At 51.8% G+C, this 13,532-nt stretch overlaps 1 protein-coding gene across 3 annotated transcripts; it reads left to right on the top strand.

Annotated features, from left to right (window-relative positions):
• The first annotated feature begins 6,086 nt into the window (after positions 1-6,086).
• On the top strand, positions 6,087-8,703 carry LOC125543937 (S-adenosylmethionine synthase 1). Of its 3 annotated transcripts, none has more exons than XM_048707443.1 (3): positions 6,341-6,447; positions 6,523-6,578; positions 7,151-8,703. In XM_048707443.1, exon 3 carries the CDS (start codon positions 7,186-7,188, stop codon positions 8,368-8,370), a length of 1,185 nt encoding a protein of 394 aa, XP_048563400.1. In that variant the 5' UTR covers positions 6,341-6,447; positions 6,523-6,578; positions 7,151-7,185; the 3' UTR covers positions 8,371-8,703. The 3 variants fall into 3 exon arrangements, with proteins under 3 accessions (XP_048563398.1, XP_048563400.1, XP_048563399.1); XM_048707442.1 differs by lacking the exon at positions 6,523-6,578 and adding an exon at positions 6,933-6,983 and having other exon boundaries at positions 6,349-6,447; XM_048707441.1 differs by lacking the exon at positions 6,523-6,578 and having other exon boundaries at positions 6,087-6,447.
• Positions 8,704-13,532: the final 4,829 nt, after the last annotated feature.

Below are 13,532 nucleotides of genomic sequence, written 5' to 3'. Positions count from 1 at the left end.
CTCCGGACAACTTCCGAAGCGAGGAGTTAATCTTCGATATCATCCCATTTCGCAGTGGCTATCATGCACTGCTCGGGCGAACCGCATTTGCAAAATTCAATGCGGTACCGCATTACGCATACCTCAAGCTCAAGATGTCAGGACCTAGGGGGTCATAACAGTCAATGGAAACACAGAACGCTCGCTCCGCACGTAAGAACATACTGCGGCCCTCGCAGCAGAAGCACAAAGCAGCCTTTTAAGGCAAACCGCCAATTCGGCGATAAAGCCCCCGGACACCGTCAAGCGAGTCTGGAGTAACCTGCAACGGGATCACCTGGCACGCTCAGAGCTCGCCTAGCAATTCGGCCCCCGTCCCAGTCCCAGTCAAGCAACGAAATCCGTGCCGCGCGTACATAATTATGCATTGAAAATACCATGGGCATAGGCGGGGGCACGATCAGGGCACGTCCCGCAATGTGGCTTAACCGCCCTAGGGGCTGCATACCTTTATCATTTTTTTTCTTTCAGGACCTTACTCTCTGGAAGCCCTTTCCGGCAGTATGATTGCCGGACACATTACGGGAAGGAACAACCAAGGAGGCAAGAAGCTAAGACGTACAAGGGAACCCCCAGGTGGTCTCTAATAACAATCGATATACCCGCTTTTACTACCCATACGCAGCTTGCCCTTGGATAGGACATGTCAAATAGTCCTATTTTTTGCTTATTGCACTACTTGTATCAGTACGCTTCGACGTATTATTGAAATAACAAATGCTAACATTAGTCTATTATTGCATTATCCATCCCTTTTTTCTTATATGTTTATTTATGACAACTTGCACCCGTACATTCTGGTACGGTCAGTACGCCAGGGGCTTTCGTTTACCCCATAATACGGCGTGAGAAGTCCGAACACTTTCGACAGTGCGGCACCCCAAACTTATAGCATTATATGCATCAGCTCCGAATCATGTCTTGGGTCAATAGTTGGGTTTGCCCGGATCCCATGTTTTGGTACCTTACGTTTCGCTATATCGGCTAAGGTAGCGCTGGGATAACTACTGCGATTGTGTCCCGGTTCTTTCGGACAAGCACCTCAGTAGAGAAAGCCGAAAACTGACTGTCATGATAAGGCGAGAGTTGGTCGCTGTTCGAGAGGTCTCAAGTCCTTAAAGACTTTTTCCGCTTCAGGTGAGGAGCCGGCCTTGCCTGACTTAGGCGTATATAGCGCCCCAAATTCGGCCTTCCGAATACTAGGGGCTTCGCCACAATTTAAAATTGTAGACTTCTATGGCTAAGTGAGAGTGATAAAGCCTTATAGTCCGATTGCCTGGTTCGTTGTGCTGAACACCTCCCTCGAAGGACCCAAATTTGGGATAAAGAGTGCTTAGGTTTATTCCGAACACCCCCAGTACTAGCTACATGGGGGCAGAAGCCGACGACTGGCCAACTCTCAGATTTTATAAACGGCCGCACAGAAGGTAGTATTTTAAATTCAAAAAGCGTTGCATAGCACAAATGAACTCGTTTCACATTTCAGGATCACATGAGCATGTTCATTCAAAAATTACATCTCTAGCTCATTCCTCTGCCACAAGGCGGGAACCCTTCAGGACACTGTCATAATACATTTCGGGGCACGATGCTCCTTGCCCTCCGGCGGCCCCTCCTTCACCAGCTTTACGGTGTCCAGCTTCGTCCAGTGCACCTTCGCCCGGGCAAAAGCCCTGCGCGCACCCTCGATGCCGACGGACCACTTTATGACTTCAAGACGTGGGCAGGCATCCAGAAGCCGCCTCACCAGACTGAAGTAGCTGCTAGGCAGGGGATCGCCAGGCCACATCCGGACTATAAGACCCTTCATGGTCTGTTCGGTCGCCTTGTGAAGCTCGACCAGTTGCTTCAGCTGGTCGCTAAGGGCATTGGGTGTTCGATCCCAGTATACTGAGACCAGAACAACTTTTCCGTCGAGCTCCCCTCCTCAACTCGGTAAAACTCCGCGGCATCCAGTACACTGCGGGGAAGATCTACGAACGCTCCTGGAGAGCTCCGAACTTGGGTAAGTAAAAGGAAAGTTTCCTTCACATGCTTGCTTTGCATAATGAATGCCTTACCCGTTGTTATCTTCTTCACCGCATCAATCTCCTGGAGGGCCTTGTGGGCTTCAGCCTTGGCGCTTCATGCGCTTTCGAGCGCCTTCGCAAGCTCGGACTCTCGCGTCTTAGAGTCAAGCTCCAAGGACTCGTGTTTTTTGGCGAGAGCCTCGAGCTCTTGCTGCACCTCGCCTACCCGGGCTTCTTGCTTTTCCCGCTCAATGCGCTCCTTGGCCGCTTTGTCTTCGGCCTCGGACAACGCCTTCTTCAGGGTCGCCATCTCGGTCGTGGCCCCTGGCAAATTCATGATGATCCTATTACTTTACAACCGAATTTCTTTTTAATATATAGAAAAGATATTGCTTACCTTTGCTCTCCTCGAGTTGCCTCTTGGTAAGGCCGAGCTCGTCCTTGGACCGCTCAAGGTCCTGCTTCAGTGCGGCGACCTCCGTAGTACGTGCGACAGCGGCCAGCAGTGAAGCCTGCATATGCACATAGACATATTCTGATTAGACTCCTGAGTCATTATTTGATCCTCTATTCGGCCTTTCTTAGCGAACGCCAAATAGAGCATCAGGGGCTACTGTCTATGCGGTAATATTTTCCTATATTTTGATTGCTCACCTGAAAGCCTGTTAGGAGGCTGACACAAGCTTCGGTTAGTCCGTTTTTGGCGGACTAAACTTTCTCGATCACCGCACTCATGATAGTGCGGTGCTCTGATGGAAGCACCGCGAAGCGCTTCCAGCAAGTTGTCCGGTGCCTCTGGATGGACAGAGGCCACTGGCACGGGCGGCTTGCCCCTCTTAGCGGGGGATCGCCTGCCGAAGTCTGGAACCATCGAAGGTTCCGGCGCAGTGTTCGGCTGAGGGCCGAACTTGGAGCCCGTCGGAGTCTTGCTCCCTTTGCGCCTAGGGTCCGGAAGGTCACCTCGAGGCGCCCCCAGGACTACCTCCCCTCGGCTCGGTGCCTTTTGAAACAACACCTCGACGTTGTCCGTAGGGCAAGGGGTGGAGGCGGTCGGAAGTGAATCGCTATTCATATCCAACGAGTCCAAAGAACCGTCCGACGAAGATACGTCGAGACGGGCTCGGGACGGACTGCATAATCATATTCGGCGTAAGGAGAAGCAGTGCAATAAAACATACCATGAATTAGTATGGTATCCGGATACTTATGACTTTGCCAGGGGCTTGTCCCTGGGTAACCACTCGTCGTCGCTGTGGGCAGCCATCGTGGAGCAGTCCGGAAGGAGGGTCCTTCCCTTCTTGGACCCTTCGGCCGCCCCGGTTGGGGCGGCCTTCCTTTTCTTGTCTCCCCAGGCTGGGGGGGAGAACTTTCCTCTTCCTCCTCCTCGTTTTCGTGGGAGGAGTGCGCTTCGGAGTTATCGGACGATGAGTCCAATATAACCTTGCGCCGGAGACCCTTTCGGGTCCCCGTGGCCTTCTTCTTGGCCTTCTTCATCGGCACCTCGTAAGGCGTCGGAACCAGTATCTCCGTTAGGAGAGCATCTGCAGGATCTTCAGGCAGGGGGGCTGGGCAATCGATCTGCTCCGCTGTCTCTACCCAGTCCTGTTAATGGCATGGAAACTTAGATCCCGCACATGATTAAACTGGGGCAAATAATATCCTGTGAGATATAAAAATTGACCGGATTGGCATGGCGCTTTGCGCTGAGTCCGCAGTCCTCGGTAAGGGGAGGAGGTACCTCGGGGCCCTTGAACAACACCTTCCAGTCATCCTTGTGCGTTGTGTCGAAGAGCTCTCACAGCGTCTGGTCCTTGGCCGGGTCAAACTCCCACAAATTGAATACCCGTCGTTGACACGGGAGGATCCGACGGAAGAGCATGACCTGGACCATGTTGACGAGCTTGATCTTCTTGCTCATCATGTTCTTGATGCAGGTCTGGAGTCCGGTCAGCTCTACCGGGGAACCCGAGGACAGGCCCTTCTCTTTCCAGGAAGTGAGCCGCGTGGGGATTCCGGATCGAAATTCGGGGGCCGCCACCCAGTTGGTGTCGCGCGGCTCAGTGATGTAGAACCACCCCGATTGCCACCCCTTTATGGTCTCCACATAGGAGCCTTCGAGCCAGGTGACATTAGGCATTTTGCCTACCATGGCGCCTCCGCACTCTGCTTGCTGGCCGACCACCACCTTCGGTTTAACATTGAAGGTCTTCAGCCACAGGCCGAAGTGGGGCCTGATGCGGAGGAAGGCCTTGCACATGATGATAAACGCCGAGATGTTGAGGATGAAATTGGGGGCCAGATCATGAAAATCCAGCCTGTAGTAGAACATGAGCCCGCGGACAAACGGGTGAAGGGGAAATCCCAGTCCGCAGACAAAGTGGGTAAGGAAAACTACCCTCTCATGGGGTTCGGGCATAGGGATGATCTGCCTCGCATATGGAAGCCGGTGTGCGATGTCCGTGACCAGATATCCGGCTTCTCGTAGCTTTGTGATGTTCTCCTCCGTGACGGAGAAGACCATCCACTTGCCTCCCGCTCTGGACATGCTTGGAGTGGTTTGAGGAGAAAGACGCGAACTTGGGCGCTGGAGCTCGAGTGTGCGAGAATGGATAAGCAAGGAGGAAGAAGGCGTGGGTAAAAATGGTGAATCTTTGTCCCTTTATAAGGGCGTAAGATGCGATGCGCCTCCCCACTTATCTGGTAAATTCGCTTATTCCCCAAGCGCCGTAATTGATGACGCGGTTGGGTTACCCACATCCGTATTGATGAGAATCCCGTGATAAGGGGACACGATCTCTGCTTCGACAAGACGTGTCAAGAAAACCGCCTCGTGATATGTGCAGTCCTGGTTGAGAAAAACGGTTCGAATAATGACCGGGCCATGGCATGATGTCATGTTGCTAAACGTGTCAGCAGATTAGATTTATGGAAATATTATTCTCTCTACGGTGGTATGTGGAACTTGTTTTGTAGAGCCGGACACTATCCTTGTGTTCAAAAACTTCTATAGAGTATTCGGAGGAAGAACCCGCCTTGCAATGCCGAAGACAAATCTGCGCGCCGGACTCATCGTCATTGAAGCCTGGTTCAGGGGCTACTGAGGGAGTCCTGGATTAGGGGGTCTCCGGACAGCCGGACTATATCCTTTAGCCAGGCTGTAGGAATATGAAGATACAAGATTGAAGACTTCGTCCCGTGTCTGGATGGGACTCTCCTTGGCGTGGAAGGCAAGCTTGGCAATACGGATATGTATATCTTCTTCCTTGTAACCGACTTCGTGTAACCCTAGCCCCCTTCGGTGTCTATATAAACCGGAGGGTTTAGTCCGTAGGACAACAACAATCAGACCATAGGCTAGCTTCTAGGGTTTAGCCTCTAAGATCTCGTGGTAGATCAACTCTTGTAATACTCGTATCATCAAGATCAATCAAGCAGGAAGTAAGGTATTACCTCCATCGAGAGGGCCCGAACATGGGTAAATATCGTGTCCCCGCCTCCTGTTACCATCCGCCTTAGACGCATAGTTCGGGACCCCCTACCCGAGATCTGCCGGTTTTGACACCGACACCCTCAGCTAAATTTCGTTGCTCCCTGTCCATCGCCTAGTTATTATTTTTCCGCATTAGCCTGTGTGTTGACCTTGACCCTCCTAAGACTGCCTGTTGCTGTGAAGTCGAAGCCGCAGTGGGGGGCGATGGTATATGATGACACATGACAGATGGCTCGTTCAGTGATCCTCCGTAACGCCATCCCTGCTTAGTTTCCTTGGTAGTTCATCATTGGAGTCAGAGCTGCGCTGCCTAGAGTGTTGTGCTGCAGCTATTAGGGATGTTGTTTTTCTTTTCTTTTTTTTCTTTGACCTTCAGATCCTTTGGTCCTAGGATCTTGGCCACCTTATTGTTTTCCGCTGCTTTCTACTATTATTAGTGAATGCCAGCGATGCTTGATCTTAAAAAAAAACTAATCCTCCCGAGACGAGACACTGGGTTAGGTGAAAAAACACCTCACATCACACAATACAAATCGGCAAAGTAAAGAAAGGTTTTCTTTCGGATGTTTGGTGAGGCAGGGCCACAACGTGGGGTTGTTGGCAGCGCGGTTGGTGAAGCGGAGGACAGCGCGGGTGGGAAAGGTCGAGCCGGTCAGCGACACAGCACTCACTGGCTATGTGGTCCTCACGTGCATTCTCCCTACCACGCTCGCCGAAATACTTTTCGCACGCACTACCTCGCACACCCGCGCGGGCTCATCCTCTCCAACCATCTAGTACCATCCTCCTCCCCGATCCGCACCCGACGCATCTGCTGCTATAAAAACTACGTGCATACCCCCGTACCCACTTCATCCCTCTCTACTTTCCGATCAAACGCGGCGGCAGCAGCAGCAGCGGCAGCGCAAGGTGAGCCCTTCCCACCCTACCCAATTACTGCGCGTCTCTCTCTTGTCCTCTCTTATACTGGATCTGCACGTATAGGATTTGAGATCTCTTGCTTTGTGAGGGAAGAGGCAGGAGGGTGGCTGAAAAGAGGGGTAATGGTGATTTTCGGCGTAGATCTGGTTTCACGGCGTTCCGTTTTGTATCTTTGTTGCGGTTCTCGCCTATCAATGGAGATATTGGGAATAGTCTTGCTTTTGTTAGTTTCTTGAAATTCTACGGTCGGTTAGAAATTTAGGGGACGTGAGAGTTCATCAGGGGAGTGGAGAATTGGATCTTTTTGTTCTTTTCTCATGTCTCTTCTTTTAAACAAATAATAATATATCATATGGATCTAGTTGCCTGCACAAAAGATCCGCCCTTTTTAGTGAATAGATTACTTGTCGGTCATGCGATGGTCTTATAGATCTCGGCTATGTTTTTATTGATTTTTAAATCTCTTCATCCAGTAGACCAATTGGAATTTTCGCCGACACATCTCTTCAATTGATCGTAATCAGGTAGCCTTCACTTCGACTGATGTAAGCATATAAATAATCAATTGCTACTATCGAAAGTTCTGCTGTGAAGAAACAAATACTTCCATTTAGATTTAGCATTTTGTGGGCATCTATAAATTTGCTGTGGAGTTCTAAATCTAATTCACCACTGGTTTTCGCATTTGCAGAGGTAGATTGGAGTATCACCACCACCACTCAAGAAATGGCGGCCGAGACTTTCCTCTTCACCTCTGAGTCTGTGAACGAGGGCCACCCTGACAAGCTCTGCGACCAGGTCTCTGACGCTGTGCTTGACGCGTGCCTCGCCCAAGACGCTGACAGCAAGGTTGCCTGTGAGACATGCACCAAGACCAACATGGTCATGGTTTTTGGTGAGATCACCACCAAGGCCACTGTTGACTATGAGAAGATTGTGCGTGACACCTGCCGCAACATTGGCTTCATCTCTGATGATGTTGGCCTTGATGCTGATCGGTGCAAGGTGCTTGTCAACATAGAGCAGCAGTCTCCTGACATTGCCCAGGGTGTGCACGGACATTTCACCAAGCGCCCTGAGGATATTGGTGCTGGTGACCAGGGTATCATGTTTGGCTATGCCACCGATGAGACCCCTGAGCTCATGCCCCTCAGCCATGTGCTTGCCACCAAGCTGGGTGCCCGCCTCACTGAAGTCCGCAAGAATGGCACTTGTGCCTGGCTAAGGCCTGATGGCAAAACCCAGGTCACGGTTGAATACCTCAACGAGGGAGGTGCCATGGTTCCTGTACGTGTGCACACTGTTCTGATCTCCACCCAGCATGATGAGACTGTCACCAATGATGAGATTGCTGCGGACCTCAAGGAGCATGTCATCAAGCCGGTTATCCCTGAGAAGTACCTGGACGAGAAGACCATATTCCACTTGAATCCATCAGGCCGCTTTGTCATTGGTGGCCCTCATGGTGATGCTGGTCTTACTGGTCGCAAGATCATCATCGACACCTATGGTGGCTGGGGAGCACACGGAGGTGGTGCTTTCTCTGGCAAGGACCCAACTAAGGTTGACCGCAGTGGCGCCTACATTGCCAGGCAGGCTGCCAAGAGCATCATTGCTAGCGGTCTTGCACGCCGCTGCATTGTTCAGATCTCCTACGCCATTGGTGTGCCTGAGCCCTTATCTGTCTTTGTTGACTCTTATGGTACTGGCAAGATCCCCGATAAGGAGATCCTCAAGATTGTGAAGGAGAACTTTGACTTCAGGCCTGGGATGATCGGCATCAACCTTGACTTGAAGAAGGGTGGCAACAGGTTCATCAAGACGGCTGCTTATGGCCACTTTGGCCGTGAGGATGCTGACTTCACCTGGGAGGTTGTGAAGCCCCTCAAGTTTGACAAGGCCTCTGCTTGAGAGGTGGGTATGAAGGAGTCTATCATTCCTGCTGCTGCCGCTGGTGGTTGTATCTTGGATAATTGAATTCCTTCTCTTTAGAAGGAAGCAGGGTTTCAACATCGCCGTGGACACGCTGAATTGGCGTCAGTGATTGGTATTTTGGTATGGCATACAGAAATATGTGCTGAGTTAATACTAGTCGGGTCTTTTGATGTCTTCTGTGCTTTGATTTTGCTTTTTGAGTCTACTGAAACCGCAGTACTTGTGCGGTTTCCTCTATCGGTCGTCCAGTTATTTTTTAGTACTGCATCTGTAAAACCATATGTGATCCTAGTACCCTGTTCTTCCCAATTCTCGATGCTTGGTGCAGTCTTAACCTTTTCAATATTCAGTTTGAGCGATAAGGTAGTGCGGTTTTTGTCAGTGCAGGTTTGGCAATTACTCGATGTTTGCTACCCTGTTCTTCCCAATTCATGATGCTTATTGCAGTCTAAGTAGTTGTTTGGTTTTTGTTTGGTTTGTGACTAACTTTAGCAAAGATTATCACATCAAGTTTGACCCTGAAGTGTTTGGTTCAAGCCACAGTTGGGTCCCATATGGCATACACACAAAAAGTGTGGCAATAAATTTTTAGGCTTGCTAACTTGTGGCCTTTATTTTAATGAATGAACTAACCTTAGGTAAGCTTGGCAAAATGTGGCAATGCTAGGCTAGAACCAAATAGCCCCTAAATCTCTTAAATATTGAGTTTCAGCGATGATGTGTTGTGATTATTGTCACTCCAGATTTGGCAATCGCTCGTGCATGAAAATATCAGGCTGAATTTGCTTCGACACTATCAGCTTTTTGTAAGTAATTGGCAGAAATTCCATTAGCGGCCTATTGCGGACCACAGAAGTTATGTTGGTGAAAACTCAAGTTTTGGATTTTTCAAAAACCGCCTCCATGGAGCTTGGCCTCCAAAAGGATTTTCAAAAGCTAACTATATATCTACTATCTACTACCCCTATAAAAGAAAGAGAGGGGGCAGATCCAAACAATCTTACCCATCCATTAACAAGATCTAATGGCTCTTAATCCTTCTATGTTTAACACTGCCAACCATGCATTAAGCCATTAAGAGGCCATCTATCGCTAACCACCGCAGTTAAAAAAATTACCTCTGCTAACATCGCACGCCCCACGTCCTCCCGCCCCGTTCCTCCCGCAGCCATTCGCCGCCCCCCGCCGCTGGAGCCGCCCTTCGCCGCCCCCCGCTGGAGCCGCCGGTCGCCGCCGAGCCGCTCGCCGCCGTTCCTCTTCTGGTTCATGTGAGACTACAGGTGCACGAGCGGGAGGATTTCCCTGGCCCTGCCCCGTCCCTCTCATCTCTCGATCTGATCGAGGCCACGGCCCGGGAATGGCAGCCGAGTCGTCGGCGGTGGCCGGCATGCGGAAGGCGCCCTCCATAGAGTAGCGGTGGGTGTCCGCGGGGGAGGAGGAGCACGCATGCACGCCTCGCACCACGACTTTTGGCTCGCTCACTCCTCCTCGCTTTGCTCGCCCTCCACCGCCGGTCCTCTCCTCCGCCGCTGCTCCGCTCACCCTCCGCCGCCGCCGCTCCACTCGCCCAGAAGAGAAATTGATGACATGACTCCGTCAACCGCATCACCGGGCCGCTCCTCGACTCCGTCAACCGCATCACCGCCTTGTCGACCTCCTCTGACACGACGTCTCCGGCTAATTCAGGTCACCCGAGGGACTGCACGGGGAAGGCGACCCTTCGTCGGGTACCAGCATATCGCCTTAGCCTAATTCGGCTGCCTTCCTCAATTCCATTTAGCCGCTGCCACGCCTGACTCCTCCACCCTCGGTGAGCCTAGGTCTGCATCTCCCTCGTGTTGTTTTGTTGTTTTTTGCCGTAACTGTTGGCTATTTCAACGAAATTCAGAAGCAGTAGAACTGCACTGTTTTTTTCTGAATGATAAGTATAGATCTGCACTGCTGCATGGTTGATTATCGGCAAGGCCTCAATGGCAATGTTAGGTAGGAGTACCAGATAGTATATTCCTACGAGTACGATATGAATGGCATTCTTATTTGAACATGTACAGATTCTACATAGTAGTCCAACACTGTATGGAAAAAGAAGGTTCCTCTGAACCTCCTGAAGAAATTGAAGCAAAGAAATAGCGAGAATTTGATGACATGATTATAAGGAATTCCCAGTATATGTTCTTTCCACAGAAGAGAAATTGATGACATGATGATAATAATTTTTCACTCTTTAAGCTTGAACCAATGTTGGTTCATGTTGTGCTAGCAGCTTAACTTTGCCTATATGTCTAAATTTGAATATATTACAAGACTTTTCTTTTCTGGAACCAACCATTCTTGCATGTGCAATGTCTCATTCTTTATATATTGTTTCTATTTAATCGGTAAGGAAAAGGTAAGTTGGCTTAATTTTTGAGATTCAGACTCTATATGCGCATGCCTTAGCCATCAGATTCGCATTGGGTAGCTTCTTGTTTTTGTTCAGACTTCAGACCATAGAATATTTTCTTTTTTGTGATTTTAAGTTCTGTTAAATTTGGGTCGCTACATGTGCATTGCACAATTCTGATAATTATGCATCAGAGATCGGTTGATTTGATACCTATGCACACATGACAAATCTCGCTGATGCAATGAAGCAAAGCTAATATAATCTACTTCTACATTTTTTGTTTCATGACATGACTACACTGAAATAAAAGATAGTGTGTGTACAAAAACTATCATAATGTGAACGTGTCTGTACCATTAGGAAAGTCAATTTGGTATCTGGTATATGAGGCCCAGTACAAGACAATTCTGTACTTCATATATGAGGCCAAGTATATGATCCTTCCACACAGGAGAATTGATGCTTGTGATTCTTTTCTTTCTGTATCGTCCTACAGTTCATGGCCGAGAGTGGTTGTTTTAGTGCATGATGTTCTGCATACACCCCAATGCAAAACTAGCATTGTTGTGGGATAATAGCCATGGAACTAGCGGTAAAAGGTGAATTATCATTATCCACCGCAATGCCAAACGCAGCATTAAAAAGTTCAGAACAGATAGTTTCATATGTTCTTTTTTTGCCTTCTCCCTAACAACAGATAGTTCATTTCTACAGGTTCAGAAAATTGGCAGGCATCAGCATTTGCTACAGCTAAGTCCTTTTTGTCACCTTTTAGATGTACTTTTTATAGGCAAAAACCTTACTTGTTTCACTGAATCCAAGCAAGACTTGAGATTTTAGGGTTACTTGTTTGCAACATTTAAGAATTCAGCTTTTCAATATTAGATGCATCCGTCGCGCCGCCGTCCTGGAAATCGTGGAACAGATCCCCGCGCGCGTGGGCTCGGAGGCGCCTACCATCCGTACCCTCACCTACCCAATCTCCATCGCGCTGGCCCGTGCGGAGAGGAACGGCGCCCCAGCTCCTCGGGCTGGCGCCGGCGACGGACCGGCAGGCGGTGGCGCCGGTGATGGCGATGACCCAGCTCGTGGCAGGGGCCCAGGCCGTGCGCGTCGCCGCGGCCGCAAACATCGACGCACGGAGGAGCCGCCGGCCGGCCGGGCTGATGGCATGGCCGTCGACTCCCTGGGGTGGAGGGCCGGGAACCGCGCTGCGTGCACCGATGGCCTGTCCGTCGCATCCGCATGGCCCGCGCCGCCCTCCGCGGCTGCGCCGCCGTCCGTACACCGTCGCGGCTGAGCCATGGAATCCTGGCCTGGTCTGCGTGGTCAGCTGGAGCAGCAGCACGATCAGCATGGCCCCACCAACATGCGTGGCCGCGCCAGAAAAGGGAGGCGCAAAAGAAAGCCAAAGCAAGTTTTGGCGGTAGCACAGACGGGCAGAGCCTCTGTCGCTACAGGAGATGACGGAGATGCGCGAAGGACGCCTGTCGGTGGCCCCTCGGCTGCTCCAATCCCCAGCGTGGAGCCAGGCCACGGGCCAAGTGGCACGCCCCCATTAGTGGTGAACACTCCAGAAGGATCCCGAGATTTGAATCTCGCACCATCGGATGCCCCCGAGGCGGATAGCGTGGGCCCTGAGTTTGTTGCTCCGGATCCGAGGAATTGTCGGGAACTGCCCGATATGCACATGGGACCAGCCTCACAGCCTGTGCCGGCCGGCTTGTCGGGGCAAAGTGGCGTCTCGCCTGCCCCCCACCTGACGACGGCCTTGTCCCCGCTGACCGGTCCTCCGGGCTCCGGGCCCCATGCGCGCGCCGTGGTTGGAGGAGAGGAGCGCCCCACCTCGTGCCCAGCCTCCCAGGCCAGGGCCTCTCTACCGCCCCAGGCCCAGCCCATCGAGGACCCTGGGCTCTCGCCCCAGGTGACTATTCTGCAGAGGCCACAAACCCCAATCACCGCAACGGGACCCAACATGGAGGCATGCACGCCTGCGCGTGCCCAACAGGGGACGAATCTGCCTGCTGCCGAGCGCTTCGCATCCCCGCCGATCACCATGCGCCGATCCCGCGCTCGTCCCGCTGCGCCAAGTTCCCTAACGCTGGGGGAATTTTTGGCCGCCGCCACCAAGCACATCGCTGCGGCCCTGCCGACGCCTGGGAGGAGGCCGCGCAGGCCCCTGAACTTCTCCCCCCGTCGCGGCCGCTCGGCTGCTTCTGCCCACCCGGCGGCGCCGCCACCCACAGCCGAGAGACGTGCGCAGGTCCAAATCCTGCGCACCCTGGGGATCATTGGGACGAATCAGAAGATCACCCCCGCCGAGATGAAGGCCTACGACGGCATGTTTGCGATGCCCATCCCGCTCGAGGTGCTCAAGGCCATGGCCGCGCTGGTCGATCGCGAGATCCCAGCATGTCTATCCAGCCTGCCGATCACGCCAGCACGTGTCGAGGTCACCTGCACAACCTAGGCAGCACCTGCCCGCTCCCCGTCGATCCACTGTCCATGGATCACGGCCTTAATATTGCTGTATGGAATGTGCGCGGTCTGAATTCGCGGAGCCGGCGCACAGCCATTCGCTCACTGTTGGACACCACCGCTGCCTCCATTGTATGCTTGCAGGAAACTAAGATGGAGTTACTTTGTTCGTCTGTTGTTCTTGACACCCTCGGTTCAGAGTTCGATGACTACACATACCTCCCAGCTCTTGGCACGCGGGGCGGCATCCTACTGGCTTGGAAGAGCAGGGCCG

The sequence above is a fragment of the Triticum urartu genome, chromosome 3 (assembly GCF_003073215.2).
Source record: "Triticum urartu cultivar G1812 chromosome 3, Tu2.1, whole genome shotgun sequence".
NCBI classification, from domain to species: Eukaryota; Viridiplantae; Streptophyta; class Magnoliopsida; order Poales; family Poaceae; genus Triticum; species Triticum urartu.
The sequence above is the reverse complement of the archived record's forward strand: the minus strand, read 5'-3'. Positions and strand labels throughout refer to the sequence as shown.

Bases quoted from the DNA above. Each gene is read 5' to 3' on its own strand.
- LOC125543937 (XM_048707441.1), top strand. From the start codon at position 6,102: ATGTTTGGTGAGGCAGGGCCACAACGTGGGGTTGTTGGCAGCGCGGTT. The intron at 6,448-7,150 runs GTGAGCCCTTCC...TCGCATTTGCAG, and splicing joins AGCAGCAGCGGCAGCGCAAG to AGGTAGATTGGAGTATCACC.